Below are 17,647 nucleotides of genomic sequence, written 5' to 3'. Positions count from 1 at the left end.
TAGGGTGTTACCGATGCACAGTATCAGCTTACAAGCACTTTCACTGGTTTGAATTCCCATTGATGACCTCTTCAAACTGTACATATGCTGTCAATTATAAACAACATGATCAAATTTAAAGGAAATATTATTTTTTGGTTTAAAAAGTCCCATAGTGCATATGCTATTGGAGAGAAAAATTTGTTTTCATGCTCCCTGTAGTTAATTCAAGTGTTGTGGCTTGATGGTTGTTTTCAGATGCTGCATAGCTGCTTAGTGCGAGAGTTGAGGACGTGTCATTGGTCCACATTAAAAAAAGAAATGGGGACAAAAAAACACTGAGCAATCAGCTGTGTCACCTTATTGGTTATTTCTAACTATTTCCTGTATTGGCTATATTAAGGTGCACGACCCCTTTTCCTATTTTTATTGCTCATACCTCAAAAGCCCAAACTCCAACAAAGGGCGAGAGCAAAGGAAGGAATCACAGATGGTCAGATTGGCCAAGAGAGAGGGGCTGAGGGGGTGGAATCCTAGAAGTGCAGCTGGCTCCAAAAACCACTGGCCTCCAAACAAAAACTAAATGAGAAACAACACAGAATGTTCTGGAGCTACAAATCAGAGCAGAGTCTTTTCTAAACCCCGCAAGACGAAAAGGAGTGGGAAGAACATCCATTTCTCAAGAAATCTTTCAACCCAGCAAGTCTATTGTTACTGATCTCTGTTTTCAGGCAAATAATTGAATAAATTGTATTCTCTAGGAGAGCTGCAGAATAAATGTAAAACAATCATATTGATGTTTTGCAATAGATTCAGTGCAGTTATTTTACGTGGGAGTGCAAATAATGTCAGACAGACTGTTGTTTGTCCTTTTGCTTTGTTTTTGTCTAACTATGAGTTCAGTCAAGAGCCAGGGTTCACCACAGGATGCCTTTATAATACAATACCTGGAGAGGAGACTGAGTCAAATAGAGGTAAGTGTGGAATTTTAGATATGTATATATATACTGAATTAATGTAAAATTACAATTACAATTACAATGACAATTCATGTTTGGTGTTGTCTGGTTTGACTATAGAAACTGTGCCAGAACTACAGAAATAGCAGTATTGTATGTAGTGTATGTGTTGTACTGATATCTCAGTACTTTGTAAAACTCTTGGGTGACCAATAGGGTTGCTGTTACACTATATACAGTATATTGACCATATACTGTAAAGACATGGACACATCGTAGTCCTTCTATTCAACCATGTTACCGTAATTTCTCGTGTATAATGCACACTGTTGGATTTATCTCACCCAACACCTATAAAAAATAGACACACAGGAATGAAGACGCTGGTTTCTTTTGCTCATGAGGAGGACATATGGGATATTGTTCAGATTACAGCCTCCCATCACGCTCTAAACAATCACTCACGTCGCTCCTGTATTTATTTGAAATAGGGAGGTATCTAAGTTACAAGACCTATTTTCAGACCTAAAAATGACATCATATGTTTCTTCGTCTGTGGTTTAGGGGCTTTTAAGACTATAGCTTTTCTGTCTTCTAATATAGTCCTTCCTCCTACACTTAAATTATGGCCTAGATATTTGACTTGCCTTTTACACAATTTTAATTTATTTTTGCTAACTTTATGTCCCTCTTCTACTAGATGATGCAGTAAGGCCAATGAATCTTTGATACATGTCTCTCCATCTGGAGATGCCAGGAGAACATCATCTACATATAGTAAAATTTGGCTCCCTCCTGGGGGAATGAATTTGGACATGATTGTTGTCATTACTTTCGAATAAATTGTTGGACTTTCACAGTAACCTTGTTTTACTAATGTTCCCATATGTTTCCACTGTGACTCATAATCTTTGCACAATGAAATGTGTGGGACACTTGTATTTTTATACAGTTCCTTTAATTTGTCTGGTAAAATGATTCCTGCCGCGACTTCTGCTTCATTGTCTGAGTACAGATAATCTACAGTAATTTTAGCAGGTGTCGCATGTCGTAACCTTTTCTCATATCAATGTCTACTTTGTAGGGTGTGAGGCCGGCTACGGCCTTTTTCACATCCTCATTAGTCCAGGTCCTATAGACCAAAATAGTTTCTTTGTGGTCCTCTTGGACGTTTGGATTTGCCTTTGTTTCCTCATTCTTTTCACACTTTTTTTAACCATCTTTTTCTCGACACTTACTACTGGTCCTGTCTCGTCATCTTCCTGTCTTTGAAACAACATATCTGTATCCCTACCTGTCTGCCTTTTCTGTTCACTGTCTAAGTCTTTCTTTTTCTTACTTCCTTTTTCTCTTTTGGACGCCATGTTTAGCCAGAAGAATAAGTCGTCATATCCCTCTTTTTCTATATTTGATGTATTATTTTTGTGTCAACATTTTATTTCGTCTCGAAGTTGAACCAATTTTTGCGAATTTAGCTGGCCAGCGAAACCGCATTTAGTTATCCACGTGTTTAAATATTTTATTTTGGAAGGGTTTTGGAGTTGAACATATTTCCAGTCTTTACACGTTAAGCGTTCTTTTGGATCCGTTTTACTGTTATTTTTTCCCATTTTGTGAATTTGGAAGTCAGTTTATTTGCACCTAGAGTGACCTAAATACTGACTTTATTCAAAATGACAGGGTGACAATAAATGTCACAGTACATACAGTATATACAGTCATACGTACCCCTGCCATATTGGAATGAAAGTGTAGGCTACACCTTTTTAGTAACCTCGAGGTGGCTGGATACATTTCTAAAATGTGACAGCTTTTTCATTTTCTCCTATACCTATGTATAATGCACACTATGGAGAATTTTTTGGGGAAAAGAAATGCGCATTATACACGAGAAATTACGGTACCTGTTTATTTTTGCCTGCTTTGTTTATCTTCTTTTTTTGTGTTTGTAAAGCGCCTTTGAATTTTATGAAAAGCACTATATAAAACAGATTTATTATTATTATTATTAAAGAAAAATCCACAATGGTCACTGAAATTACTATAAACAAAAAAGATAAATAAAATATAGGTATTACATATTACCCCTCCTTGAGCCGTCACCTTATCGTGGTGGAGGGGTTTGTGTGTCCCAATGATCCTAGGAGCTAAGTTGTCTGGGGCTTTATGCCCCTGGCAGGGTCACCCATGGCAAACAGGTCCTAGGTGAGGGACCAGACAAAGCACAGCTCAAAGACCCCGTATGAAGAAAAGAAATTCTTGACTCAGGTTTCCCTTGCCCGGACGCGGGTCACCGGGTCTCCCCTCTGGAGCCAGGCCTGGAGTTGGGGCTCGAAGGAGAGCGCCTGGTGGCCGGGCCTGGACCCATGGGGCCCGGCCGGGCACAGCCCGAAAGGGTAACGTGGGTCCCCCTTCCCATGGGCTCACCACCTGTGGGAGGGGCCATAGGGGTCGGGTGCAATGCGAGCTGGCCGGTGGCCGAAGGTGGGGACCTTGGTGATCCGATACCCGGCTACAGAAGCTGACTCTAGGGACGTGGAATGTCACCTCTCTGGCAGGGAAGGAGCCCGAGCTGGTGTGTGAGGTCGAGAAGTTCCGACTAGATATAGTCGGACTCTCCTCCACGCACAGCTTGGGCTCTGGTACCAGTCCTCTCGAGTGGGGTTGGACTCTCTTCCACTCTGGAGTTGCCCATGGTGAGAGGCGCCGAGCAGGTGTGGGTATACTTATTGCTCCCCGGCTCGGCGCCTGTAGGTTGGGGTTCACTCCGGTGGACGAGAGGGTAGCCTCCCTCCGCCTTCGGGTGGGGGGACGGGTCCTGACTGTTGTTTGTGCCTATGCATCAAACACCAGTTCAGAGTACCCACCCTTTTTGGAGTCCTTGGAGGGGGTGCTGGAGAGTGCTCCCGCTGGGGACTCCATCGTTCTGCTGGGGGACTTCAATGCTCACGTGGGCAATGACAGTGAGAACTGGAAGGGCGTGATTGGGAGGAACGGCCCCCCCGATCAGAACCCGAGTGGTGTTCTGTTATTGGACTTCTGTGCTCGTCACGGATTGTCCATAACGAACACCATGTTCAAGCATAAGGGTGTCCACACGTGCACCTGGCACCAGGACACCCTAGGTCGCAGTTCGATGATCGACTTTGTGGTCGTGTCATCGGACTTGCGGCCGCAATTCTTGGACACTCGGGTAAAGAGAGGGGGGGAGCTGTCAACTGATCACTACCTGGTGGTGAGTTGGCTCCGATGGTGGGGGAAGATGGCGGTCCGACGTGGCAGGCCCAAACGTATTGTGAGGGTTTGCTGGGAACATCTGGCGGAATCCCCTGTCAGAAGGAGTTTCAACACCCACCTCCGACAGAACTTTGCTCATGTTCTGGGGGAGGCGGGGGACATCGAGTCCGAGTGGACCATGTTCCGCGCCTCCATTGCTGAGGCGGCCGACCGAAGCTGTGGCCGTAAGGTGGTCGGTGCCTGTTGTGGCGGCATTCCCCGAACCCGTTGGTGGACACCAATGGTGAGGGATGCCGTCAAGCTGAAGAAGGAGTCCTATCGGGCCTTTTTGCCCTGTGGGACTCCTGAGGCAGCTGATGGGTACCGGCTGGCAAAGCGGAATGCAGCTTTGGTGGTCGCTGAAGCAAAAACTCGGGCATGGGAGGAGTTCGGTGAGGCCATGGAGAAAGACTTCCGGACGGCTTCGAGGAAATTCTGGTCCACCATCCGACGTCTCAGGAGGGGAAAGCAGTGCACCATCAACACTGTGTATAGTGGGGATGGGGCACTGCTGACCTCGACTCGGGACGTTGTGAGCCGGTGGGGAGAATACTTCGAAGACCTCCTCAATTCCACCGACACGCCTTCCGATGAGGGAGCAGAGTCTGGGTTCTCTGAGGCGGGTTCTCCTATCTCTGGGGTTGAGGTCGCTGAGGTGGTTAAAAAGCTCCTCGGTGGCAAGGGCCCAGGGGTGGATGAGATTCGCCCGGAGTTCCTCAAGGAGTTCAAGTATCTTGGGGTCTTGTTCACGAGTGAGGGAAGAATGGAGCGGGAGATCGACAGGCAGATCGGTGCAGCGTCTGCAGTGATGCGGACTTTGTATCGATCCGTTGTGGTAAAGAAGGAGCTAAGCCGAAAGGCGAAGCTCTCAATTTACCGGTCGATCTACGTTCCCACCCTCACCTATGGTCACGAGCTGTGGGTCGTGACGGAAAGAACGAGATCCCGGATACAAGCGGCCGAAATGAGTTTCCTCCACAGGGTGTCCGGGCTATCCCTTAGAGATAGGGTGAGAAGCTTGGTCATCCGCGAGGTTCTCAGAGTAGAGCCGTTGCTCCTTCACATCGAGAGGAGCCAGATGAGGTGGCTGGGGCATCTTATTCGCCTCCCTGGTGAGGTGTTCCGGGCACGTCCCACCGGGAGGAGACCACGGGGATGACCCAGGACACGCTGGAGAGACTACATCCTTCGGCTGACCTGGGAACGCCTCGGGATCCCCCCGGAAGAGATGGATGAAGTGGCTGGGGAAAGGGAAGTCTGGGCGTCCCTGCTGAAGCTACTGCCCCCGCGACCCGACCTCGGATAACCGGTAGAAGATGGATGGATGGATGGATGGATATTACATATTACTAGTTTTGATGATTCTGTATTTATACTGTACATTGAAAGTAACATTAAACATATATTTCAAAAAATAACTAAAGATAGCCTTCTTCGGACTGCATGTATTCTACGTGGTACATAAGATTTAGATCAAGGCTCCTAAAAAGCCACTTTAAAATTGTCCAATGTTTGTTCTCAGCCGTGTCTTTGAAGCTTGTGATTATGCATTTTGGCAAATGTCCACGTGTCTATAACTAGAACTTCACTCAGTTGAGCACAGGCCTCTATTAAAGCCTTTCTGATTGGGGATGGGGGGAGTGGTAATATTTGCGGAGTGCTGTTTTTGTGTTTGTTTTTCCGTCTCTTCATTAGTTAGCAGGCGAGGATGAAGAACATATGGATGGTGTGAATATGATTCTCGGGACCTGCTAGTTCCATTGACGCCACAGTGACCCAAATGTAAACTAGATTCCTATAAATGATTGAATGGGTTCTTATTTGGCCCATGCACCACCCCTCAAAAGAGCTCTAATAAAATTGGTTGTAATTTTTTTGTAGTCCCTCGAATTGTATTTGTTCTATTATATACTGCATTTTAATAAGGATGCTTCAGGTTGCACATTTCCTTTTGTCAGAGGAACATAATGGCGTGGACTAGTTCATGATTTCATTGTATCATGAAAATGTGTGTGATTTATCCATTTCACTTCTCAAAGAGACTACTTTTTCATGGCAAAGCTTTCATTGCATGACTTCAATTCTGTATTGATAAAAAAAACAATTTTTCTCTATATCACTGTCAGGAGCGTCTGAATCAATGTGAGCAAAACACAGTGAGCATAACCCAGAAGACCTATGATCTCTCCTCAGAAATGAGAGGTCATCTGTCCACCTTGAATGCTATGAGGTACGATTATTGATGAACACTTGCCCAGATACAGAGCTATGATGAAGGAGTCATCTGTTTGTTGTAGCAAAAAACATGGGGATTTACTGAAATAGAGGTGCATGAAATAAGAATTTGGTTTCCCCTTCAGAGCAGAGGTGAGGAGCCACCTGGAAAGCATCGCTGAGCGTGTGGAGCGAGTGGAGAGAGAGCTGGAATATCTCGAAAACAAGATGCCCGCCCAATCTGACATTGAGATGGAGGAGGCACTGCTCGAACAACAGATAAAAGCAGCAGAACTGGACCAGCTAAAGAAAAGAGCTCAAATCAAAGTAGAAAATGGTATGGTAATGTGTGAAGTAACAGGATATGTGGACAAAGAAAAACATGAGAAAAGGTCTAATTCAAAATACACCTACAAATAGAACAGTTCTATCAAAAAAATATGCTTGGTATTCTGTCATTTCTAGATTGCAATGTAGCCTTGAGTCAAATTAAGTCTCTCAAAATTGTGAAGAAGATAGGAGACAACGCGGGTTGCTGGTTCAAGGACCCTTCTGATGGATCAGCCAAGGTACTGTATGTATTGGAATTGGTATGGAATACCAATGGAATTGGAAGGCAGTTGTTGTCCTTAATTTTGTCTCAGCATTGAACTGCTGATGGGGGTTAGCAGGGACCCAAAGTAAAACAGCATACTGTCATTTTAATGTAGAAACAAAAATGTTAATTTTTTCCAGAATAATCTTCACTTATATGTAGTCTGATCAAACTCTTAAAGGTCTACCTGCTGAGTGGAATTCGTAACGACACACTGTTGGAGTACGCATCTCTACAAAGCTTCTCAGAGAAAATCGCTGTACCCCAAGTTAAAGTGGTCAGGCTGCCTTTTACATGGCAGGGAACAGGCCACGTGGTCTACAATGGATTCCTCTACTACCACAGAGCAGACACACCCAACCAGATACTAAAAGTATGTATATCGAGTTTAATACACTTTAGATGTGTTATCCTTTCTGTATACTAAGTTTGTAAAATATCCAAATTCATTCAGTGGTCCTGCAGAGGGAGTGGATAATATGGCAACATCAATCCATCCATCCATTTTCCGTACCGCTTATCCTCACTAGGGTCGCGGGCGTGCTAAAGCCTGAGGTGGGGTACTGGTCACCAGCCAATCGCCGGGCACATAAACAAACAACCATTTGCACTCACATTCACACCTATGGACAATTTAGAGTCTTCAGTTAACCTACCACGCATGTTTTTGGGATGTGGGAGGAAACCGGAGTACCTGGAGAACACCTGGTACCATGTTCTCCATGCAAACTCCACACAGGCGAGGCCGGATTTGGACCCGGGTCTTCAGTACAGCCCAATTTGGCAGCAGAGGAAACCTTATTCGTCCTGATTCATTCTGAAGTTGGGGCAGATTGTGTAACAGTGTGGCTCTTGGCTGAGGACTGAGTAAACTAAAAGTGAACTGAGTCATTTGGGAGGATTGTTTTTCCTTGTTTCTTTGCTTTCTTTGTTTCCAATATTATTTGAGGCCAGTAAATGAAATGTGCCAAAACAAACTTTTGACTTTAAAGTGAGCTCAGAGCTGACCTTCCTTCAACATAAAATTTAATTCTTTAGGGTACAAATTATTGCCAAAGACAGTCAGTCTATAGACAGTCAGTAGTCAGGCATGCATACAAAACCCTAATCCCACATCGCATATCTGCTTTCTGTGACCTAAGATTAAGATCAAATGAGATGTAAAAGAAGAAAACTATGTATTTAAAAGTGCAGTAGAAGTATTGTTTCCTGATTGCTACATTAGGTTGCAATACTACAACTATTTAGTTCAACCATTCAGTGGTAATGGTCATTTGTCAAAAACTTCTACATATTTTTAAAGTGGTACAGAACTGTGAAAGAGAAGTGAAGGGTCAAATAATTATTTTCACACAAAATTGTGTAATCTGTCAATCTTCAGGTTTGTTGTTACTGTTGATAGGAATAAATCATGCATAGAAATATTCTGCTGTATCAAATCGCTCCATGTTCTGCAAGAAAATCTAGGAATATTCTATCTTTCATTTATACCCTAACCCTAAGTCAAATTTGTGCCATTTCTCATTCAGGTTGACTTGTCGAATGGCACAGTGGTCGACAGCACCCTTCTTCCAGGCGCTGGCCGCCTCCCAGTGTACAGCTTGAACACCAACACCTACTTGGACATGGCTGTGGATGAACTAGGTCTTTGGGTTATTCATGCTGACCCAGAATATGGAGGAAACTTAGTCCTAACTAAACTGGATAAAGGTAGAGTACTATATACTGTAAATCCTTAAATCATTGCAAATAATGTACACTTAGTGCCTCATCTAACTGCTTTTTCCCCAATTGATTAAAAATAAAAATAGTTTTTCCCCGTCGGGATAAAAATTACAGTTGGTGCCATTAGGCAGCCACCATCATTTCAACCATGACCACGTCCGATTTTCAACCATTTTGTACACGACACTCGTTTTTATTTAATGATACACTGTGTGACTGTTGGAAAGATGCAGCATGAGCTCCTTAATAGCTTGACATCATAGCAGCAAGAAAAGTGTGTAACTTGCTAGAAAAAAATGTGACATCTACATTGCTGGTATTTTCTGAAAACACAAATATCTCACAGATTCTCTCGACCTTATAACCTGTTGCATTTTTGAAACTGCTTTTTTTGCTCTCCCATTCTGCTGCATCTCTAAGTAAAGCTGGAAGTCTTGGTTAAAGAAAATGGGTCTTCATTCTTGTCAGAAAATCAAATCATGAGACCTATAATGAACTTCTTCTTTTCCTTTCGGCTTGTCCCGTTAGGGGTCGCCACAGCGCGTCATCCTTTTCCATGAGAGCCTATCTCCTGCATCCTCCTCTCGAACACCAACTGCCATCATGTCTTCCCTCACGACATCCATCAACCTTCTCTTTGGTCTTCCTCTAGCGCTCTTGCCTGGCAGCTCCATCCTCATCATCCTTCTACCAATATACTCACTCTCTCTCCTCTGGACGTGTCCAAACCATTGAAGTCTGCTCTCTCTAACTTTGTCTCCAAAACATCGAACCTTGGCTGTCCCTCTGATGAGCTCATTTCTAATTTTATCCAACCTGGTCACTCCGAGAGCGAACCTCAACATCTTCATTTCCGCCACCTCCAGCTCTGCTTCCTGTTTTCTCTTCAGTGCCACTGTCTCTAATCCATACATCATGGCTGGCCTCACCACTGTTTTATAAACTTTTCCCTTCATCCTAGCAGAGACTCTTCTGTCACATAACACACCTGACACCTTCCTCCACCCGTTCCAACCTGCTTGGACCCGTTTCTTCACTTCCTGACCACACTCACCATTGCTCTGGACGGTTGACCCCAAGTATTTAAAGTCCTCTACCCTTGCCATCTCTTCTCCCTGTAGCCTCATTCTTCCCCCACCACCCCTCTCATTCATGCACATATATTCTGTTTTACTTCGGCTAATCTTCATTCCTCTTCTTTCCAGTGCATGCCTCCATCTTTCTAACTGTTCCTCCAGCTGCTCCCTGCTTTCACTGCAGATCACAATGTCATCTGCAAACATCATGGTCCACGGGGATTCCAGTCTAACCTCATCTGTCAGCCTATCCATCACCACTGCAAAAAGGAAGGGGCTCAGGGCTGATCCCTGATGCAGTCCCACGTCCACCTTAAATTCTTCTGTCACACCGACAGCACACCTCACCGCTGTTCTGCTGCCCTCGTACATGTCCTGTATTATTCTAACATACTTCTCTGCCACTCCAGACTTCCGCATGCAGTACCATAGTTCCTCTCTGGGTACTCTGTCATAGGCTTTCTCTAGATCTACAAAGACACAATGTAGCTCCTTCTGACCTTCTCTGTACTTTTCCATCAACATCCTCAAGGCAAATAATGCATCTGTGGTACTCTTTCTAGGCATGAAACCATACTGTTGCTCGCAAATACTCACTTCTGTCCTGAGTCTAGCCTCCACTACTCTTTCCCATAACTTCATTGTGTGGCTCATCAACTTTATTCCTCTATAGTTGCCACAGCTCTGCACATCACCTTTGTTCTTAAAAATGGGCACCAGTACACTTTTCCTCCATTCCTCAGGCATCTTCTCACGCACTAGAATTCTATTGAACAAGCTGGTCAAAAACTCCACAGCCACCTCTCCTAGATGCTTCCATACCTCCACAGGAATGTCATCAGGACCAACTGCCTTTCCATTTTTCATTCTCTTTAATGCCTTTCTAACTTCCCCCTTACTAATCATTGCCACTTCCTGGTCCACCACACTTGCCTCTTCTACTCTCCCTTCTCTATCATTTTCCTCATTCATCAACTCCTCGAAGTATTCTTTCCATCTACCTAGCACACTGCTGGCACCAGTCAACATATTTCCATCTCTATCCTTAATCACCCTAACCTGCTGCACATCCTTCCCATCTCCATCCCTCTGTCTGGCCAGCCTGTATAGATCCTTTTCTCCTTCTTTAGTGTCCAACCTGCCATACATGTCATCATATGCCTCTTGTTTTGCCTTTGCCACCTCTACCTTTGCCCTGTGTCGCATCTCAATGTATTCCTTTCGCCTCTCCTCGGTCCTCTCAGTGTCCCACTTCTTCTTAGTTAACCGTTTTCCTTGTATGATTTCCTGTACTGTGAGGTTCCACCACCAAGTCTCCTTCTCTCCTTTCCTGCCAGAAGATACACCAAGTACTTTCCTGCCTGCTTCTCTGATCACCTTGGCTGCAGTGGTCCAGTCTTCTGGAAGCTCTTCCCGTCCACCGAGAGCCTGTAGCACCTCTTCCCGAAAAGCTGCACAACACTCGTCCTGTCTCAGCTTCCACCACATGGTTCTCTTCTCTGCCTTTGTCTTCCTAATTTTCCTCCCCACCACCAGAGTCATCTTACACACCACCATCCTATGCTGTCTAGCCACACTCTCCCCTACCACTACCTTACAGTTGGTAACCTCCTTCAGATTACATCGTCTGCACAAGATGTAATCCACCTGTGTGCTTCTACCTCCGCTCTTGTAGGTCACCCTATGTTCGTGCCTCTTCTGGAAAAAAGTGTTCACTACAGCCATTTGCATCCTTGTTGCAAAGTCTACCACCATCTGTCCCTCCAAGTTCCTTTCCTGGATACCGTACTTACCCATCACTTCTTCATCACCCTTATTACCTTCACCAACATGTCCATTACAATCTGCATCAATTACGACTCTCTCTCTGTCTGGGATGCTCAGAACTACATCATCTAGCTCCTTCCAGAATTTCTCTTTCACCTCTAGGTCACATCCTACCTGTGGGGCATAGCCACTAATCACATTACACATAACACCCTCAATTTCAAATTTCAGCCTCATCACTCGATCTGATACTCTTTTCACCTCCAAGACATTCTTAGCCAACTCTTCTTTTAAAATAACCCCGACTCCATTTCTCTTCCCATCTACACCATGGTAAAATAATTTAAACCCTCCCCCTAAACTTCTAGCCTTACTGCCTTTCCACCTGGTCTCCTGGACACACAATATATCAACCTTTCTCCTAATCATCATGTCAACCAACTCCCGAGATTTTCCTGTCATAGTCCCAACATTCAAAGTCCCCACATTCAGTTCTAGGCTCTGTGTTTTCCTCTTCTCTTTCTGCCGAAGAACCCGCTTTCCACCTCTTCTTCTTCTTCTTCTTTGACTTCGACTTCGACCCACAGTAGCTGAATTTCCAACAGCGCCCTGCAGGTTGACGGCGCCGGTGGCGGACGTTGTTAACCCGGGCCACGACCGATCCGGTATGGAATTCTTTGGATGAACGCTCATATTTGTTTGGCAAGGTTTTAAGCCGGATGCCCTTCCTGACGCAACCCTCTGCATTTATCCGGGCTTGGGACCGGCCTACAGTTTGCACTGACTTGTGCCCCCCATAGGGCTGCATTTGAGACCTATAATGAACAAAATCATAAAATAAACAAATTGCACTTTTGCGTGGTCTTTGAGCTGTGCAGCAAGTGCAAACATGAGCAGACATACAGTATAAAACCAAACTTGCACTTGTCTGCTTCGGCTATGCTGTTCAGACATGCATCCATCATTTGTGGCATTGAGGAAACTTATCCGGGAACAATTAGATGTGCACTGCATTACTGACAAGAAAACCAAGAATAAAAAGTCAGTGAAACAGTGAGATTGTTACACATTCCATTCCTGTTGTAACCTAAACACACAGCATTTGTAAGAATAAAAGCCTTCTCCCAAATTAACTGAGACTTACTCAGACAAAAAAAAATAACAAATCTTTATTTAAACAAGGAATTATAAACATACGTATATCCATACATACATTTGATATACTGCCTTTCCTTATGAGGAGGGTCCTGAGTAAATGGAGTGTATCCTAACATTCGCACTCACTTTCACACCTTGTGTGTAATATATAAATATGATGATAATACAAAATCGCAGGAAGAGCTCTTTTCCATCATTTTTGATAGAAGCAACATGCATTTTGACAATCCATCTTGCCATGCCATTAATTGCGTACAGACTATTCTTTTGTTGAACATCTTCAGACTAAGCCATGAACAGTTTGACATGATACATTTTGAAGGTTTTCGTACACAAATAAAAAAAAAATTCTCAGAATGACAAAAAAATGTATAGCATTTTGGAAAAGAGCTCTTCACATATATACTGTTTATTACTATGAAAATAAACATCATTATTCATGAGTCATGACAATGAAATTTTCTTTCCAGGAAACCTGGCAGTAGAATACATCTGGGATACACAGTGTAAAAGTCATGATGCTGAGGGAGCGTTCATAATATGTGGAACTCTTTATGTTGTCTACAACACACACTATGGCGGACGGTCAACTGTACAGTGTCTCTACGATATCCATGACACCATACACAGGTTGGGCTTCGAGTTACACATTCACAACATCCGGTATACACAGAAATATACATTTCATCCCAACATCTTGTACTACGATTGAGCAGAGTAACCTCACTAGTCACGTGTATAAGCGATGACACTCTGTTCACAAATAAATAACCATTTTTTTCAATTTCTCTTTGCTGTGCCATCAACTCGAAGTGCTGAAAGTCCTGTAGTGTTCTTCCCAAAGCGCTACACAAGCCACAGCAGCATCCACTACGACCCTGGAGACAAACAGCTATACGCCTGGGATGATGGCTACCAAACAATATATAAAGTGGAGACACACTTCAGTGATCAAGTTACTGCTGAATGACAGTTTGCTTCATCTGTTTTCCCTTTAAAAATGATCATATTCATACCAATTATTACACACCACAAGTATTCAGACATTAAGTACATTTAAATCACTGTCTTTTCTCCTGGTATTTTGCTGCCAGTAGGTCAAACAAATGTTAGTTTTTGTATCACAAAAATAAAGAGCATTTAAAAACAGGTGTGTTTTCGTTCAAATTTAAGAAGCAAGTTTTAGACTATTAGTCGAGACACTTCTTGCATCATAAGAAGCTTCGGAATAAAGTTGAGAAGTGCAAGTCTGCGGCATGAAGACAATCCATGTTTAAAAAGAAAGCTGTCATATTTTCATTTCCTAAAAACTAACCTGACAACATTGGTGTTGTCATAAATGTATTGTTACAGAGCCAGCCTGAAATCATTCCAGAAATTTGGGAGAAAAAAATAATACCTGCAATACCTGGACATATGGCTCATACTTTGATGAATCAGCATCATTTTGCAGTTAGTTTATAAATCATTTGATGATTTGATTTATAAATGACAGAAGCATCTCAGAAAATGTGTTAAAGAATTTAGGCATCATCTGTCAAGAATTCAAGGGTGTAAAACTCAAATTCACGGGGGGCCAAAATAAAAAATTGGGACACCATTGAGGGCCAAACTCAATATTTAATGAAAAATCACGGTGATGTGCATGTTTCCCTTCTTTCCAGAAATGTAGCGTTAAAGTTTATCATATGACAACAAACTTACATTTTTCTTAAACACTGAATCTGGAATAAAAAACTTTAATATTATAAACATGAGAAATCAAATTTGCGATAAAAGATAAAAAATCAGTGGTATTTGCTTGTTGTTTTGTACAACCCCAATTCCAGTGAAGTTGGGACGTCGTGTTAAACATAAATAAAAACAGAATACAATGATATGCAAAATCATGTTCGACCTATATTTAATTGAATACACTACAAAGACAAGATATTTAATATTCAAACTGATAAACTTAATTTTTTTTAGCAAATAATCAATAACTTAGAATTTTATGGCTGCAACACGTTCCAAAAAAGCTGGGACAGGGTCATGTTTACCACTGTGTTACATCACCTTTTCTTTTAACAACATTCAATAAACGCTTGGGAACTGAGGACACTAATTGTTGAAGCTTTCTAGGTGGAATTCTTATCAACAACAGTACGGGTTCTCTGTTGTCGTATTTTACGCTTCATAATGTGCCATACATTTTCAATGGGAGACAGGTCTGGACTGCAGGCAGGCCAGTCTAGTACCCGTACTCTTTTACTAGGAAGCCACGCTGTTGTAACACATGCAGAATGTGGTTTGGCATTGTCTTGCTGAAATAAGCAGGGGCATCCATGAAAAAGACGTTGCTTGGATGGCAGGATATGTTTCTCCAAAACCTGTATGTACCTTTCAGCATTAATTGTGCCTTCACAGATTTGTAAGTTACCCATGCCATTGGCACTAACACAGCCCCATACCATCACAGATGCTGGCTTTTGAACTTTGCGTCCATAACAGTCCGGATGGTTATTTTCCTCTTTGGCCCAAAGGACACAACGTCCACAATTTCCAAAAACAATTTGAAATGTGGACTCGTCGGACCACAGAACACTTTTCCACTTTGCATGAGTCCATCTTAGATGAGCTCGGGCCCAGAGAAGACGGCGGCGTTTCTGGGTGTTGTTGATAAATGGCTTTTCCTTTGCATAGTAGAGTTTCAAGTTGCACTTATGGATGTAGCGGCGAACTGTATTTACTGACATTGGTTTTCTGAAGTGCGGCACGGTTCTGAGGAGTTTGTGGAGTTTGCTTGTTCTCCCCGTGCCTGCGTGGGTTTTCTCCAGGCACTCTGGTTTCCTCCCACATCACAAAACCATGTGTGGTAGGTTAATTTACATCTCTAAATTGCCCGTAGGTGTGAATGTGAGTGCGAATGGTTGTTTGTTTGTATGTGCCCTGCGAGTGGCTGGCAACCAGTTTAGGGTGTATCCCGCCTCCTGCCCAATGATAGCTGGGATAGGCTCCAGCACGCCCGCGACCCTAGTGAGGAGAAGCGGCTCAGAAAATGGATGGATGGATGGATTGGTTTTCTGAAGTGTTCCTGAGCCCATGTGGTGATATGCTTTACACATTGATGTCGGTTTTTGATGCAGTGCCGCCTGAGGGATCGAAGGTCACGGGCATTCAATGTTGATATTCGGCCTTGCTGCTTACATGCAGTGATTTCTCCAGATTCTCTGAACCTTTTTTATGATATTATGGACCGTAGATGATGAAATCCCTAAATTCCTTGCAATTGTACGTTGAGGAACCTTGACCTTAAACTGTTCGACTATTTTCTCACACACTTATTACAAACAATCAAAGTAAAAAAGAGGAGAAGGGTGAACTATGTACAGTATTTTGAAAACAGCTTACCTCGAGGCTCTTTCTCTCGCTCCTGTTTCCTCCACAATGTGTTAAGCACAACAGAACAGTCCTTGGTCTAACAACCCATCCAACAGCACACACAACAATAAACACACATTACAGTTTGTTACAATATGAAAGTATTAATGGGCAGTGAGAACATGTAATTACATTCATTATTTAATGTTAAACTAAAAAGTAAAAAAAAAAATTGTTGTGGAGAAAAATAAAAAATGAATAATTCTAAGGCTGGAGCTTGACCTTACAGAAATCCAGATATAAGGAATGAAAACTTCTTGCTGCTGTCTAACTACTGGATGCTAAAATAAAATGAGACAAAAGGAAAATGTTTCTGGCGGCACGGTGGACAACTGGTTAGAGTGTCTGCCTCACATTTCTGAGGACCGGGGTTCAATCCCCGGCCCCGCCTGTGTGGAGTTTGCATGTTCTCCCCGTGCCTGCGTGGGTTTTCTGCCACATCCCAAAAACATGCATGGTAGGTTGATTGAGGACTCTTTATTGCCCGTCGGCGTGAATGTGCACGTGAATGGCTGTTTGTTTACATGTGCCCTGCGATTGGCTGGTGACCAGTTCAGGGTGTACCCCGCCTCCTGCCCGATGATAGCTGGGATAGGCTGCAGCACGCCCGTGACCCTCATGAGGATCTGAGGTACAGAAAATGGATGGATGGCATGTTATCTTATAAATTAAAAGCAATGTTAAAAATTATTGCGATTGGACTTTTTTGTAAGGATATGTAAATCGGTGATGGAGGGGGGCGTCATATAAAATCTCGCGTTGGGTGCAACATTGGCCTGCTTTCTCCCCTGCTCACAGTGCCCCAGTTATCCACGCCAAACCCATCCAAGCATTCCATCATGGATCTGCCCGGAATGGCCACTTCAACCTGAGTACAACATACCAAGAATTTTGAAAATCGAATGATGGGTTCCGCAGAAATTGAATTTTTTCCCGTCGGAAGAAATTGCCTTTTTGGGGAAAGTTTTTGTGTGACATCACCTATTAAAAAATCTGGTCAAAATGCCTTAAAATAAGAGCAAACCAGTATACTTTCATTATTTCTCATTGTTTCTCCTCGAACCTTCCGTTTCATCTGCTACTCGGGGAACCCCTTCTCCGATTGGCTGAGTTTCAGCAAAAATATCCACAAACAAGATGGTATGGGCAGAAATTACAAGCGCCTCTCCAAGTCGATGGTTCAAGATTACTGTGATATTTCAAACTGCATCACTTGATGTAAAAACTCAACCAAAATAGCACAAAATGGAATATTATTGGTGAGTGCTGTGTGGGCAGGAGAATAGGTTATTGTTAAATATATTATAGAAGTTATCATTTATTTGCTTAGCTTGCATTAGTATGATGGACAATTTTAGATGTTTCGCCTTCAAAAAGAAGACTCAGCATCATCCATGGAAGGGCGCTTGGACCAAGGACGTGATCGGATGTGGTCGGGTCGTGACAGGTGTTGATCCAATATTATGTGTTGTGTCTTA

The 17,647-nt window shown here is 43.2% G+C and overlaps 1 protein-coding gene across 2 annotated transcripts; it reads left to right on the top strand.

The window, feature by feature from the left end:
- The first annotated feature begins 437 nt into the window (after positions 1–437).
- Positions 438–13,898, top strand: olfml1 (olfactomedin-like 1). Of its 2 annotated transcripts, XM_061774290.1 has the most exons (8): positions 455–953; positions 6,341–6,444; positions 6,575–6,765; positions 6,894–6,997; positions 7,205–7,396; positions 8,553–8,733; positions 13,220–13,379; positions 13,563–13,898. In XM_061774290.1, exons 1-8 carry the CDS (start codon positions 825–827, stop codon positions 13,717–13,719), a joined length of 1,218 nt encoding a protein of 405 aa, XP_061630274.1. In that variant the 5' UTR covers positions 455–824; the 3' UTR covers positions 13,720–13,898. The 2 variants fall into 2 exon arrangements, with proteins under 2 accessions (XP_061630275.1, XP_061630274.1); XM_061774291.1 differs by lacking the exons at positions 13,220–13,379; positions 13,563–13,898 and adding an exon at positions 12,179–13,199 and having other exon boundaries at positions 438–953.
- Positions 13,899–17,647: the final 3,749 nt, after the last annotated feature.

Source organism: Phyllopteryx taeniolatus, chromosome 5 (genome assembly GCF_024500385.1).
Source record: "Phyllopteryx taeniolatus isolate TA_2022b chromosome 5, UOR_Ptae_1.2, whole genome shotgun sequence".
Classification (NCBI taxonomy): Eukaryota; Metazoa; Chordata; class Actinopteri; order Syngnathiformes; family Syngnathidae; genus Phyllopteryx; species Phyllopteryx taeniolatus.
The sequence above is the reverse complement of the archived record's forward strand: the minus strand, read 5'-3'. Positions and strand labels throughout refer to the sequence as shown.

Excerpts from the sequence above, each read along its gene's own strand:
- olfml1 (XM_061774290.1), top strand. The coding sequence starts at position 825 with ATGTCAGACAGACTGTTGTTTGTCCTTTTGCTTTGTTTTTGTCTAACT. Across the intron at positions 7,397-8,552 it reads CACCCAACCAGATACTAAAA|GTTGACTTGTCGAATGGCAC; the intron begins GTATGTATATCG and ends TTTCTCATTCAG. Across the intron at positions 8,734-13,219 it reads CCTAACTAAACTGGATAAAG|GAAACCTGGCAGTAGAATAC; the intron begins GTAGAGTACTAT and ends TTTTCTTTCCAG.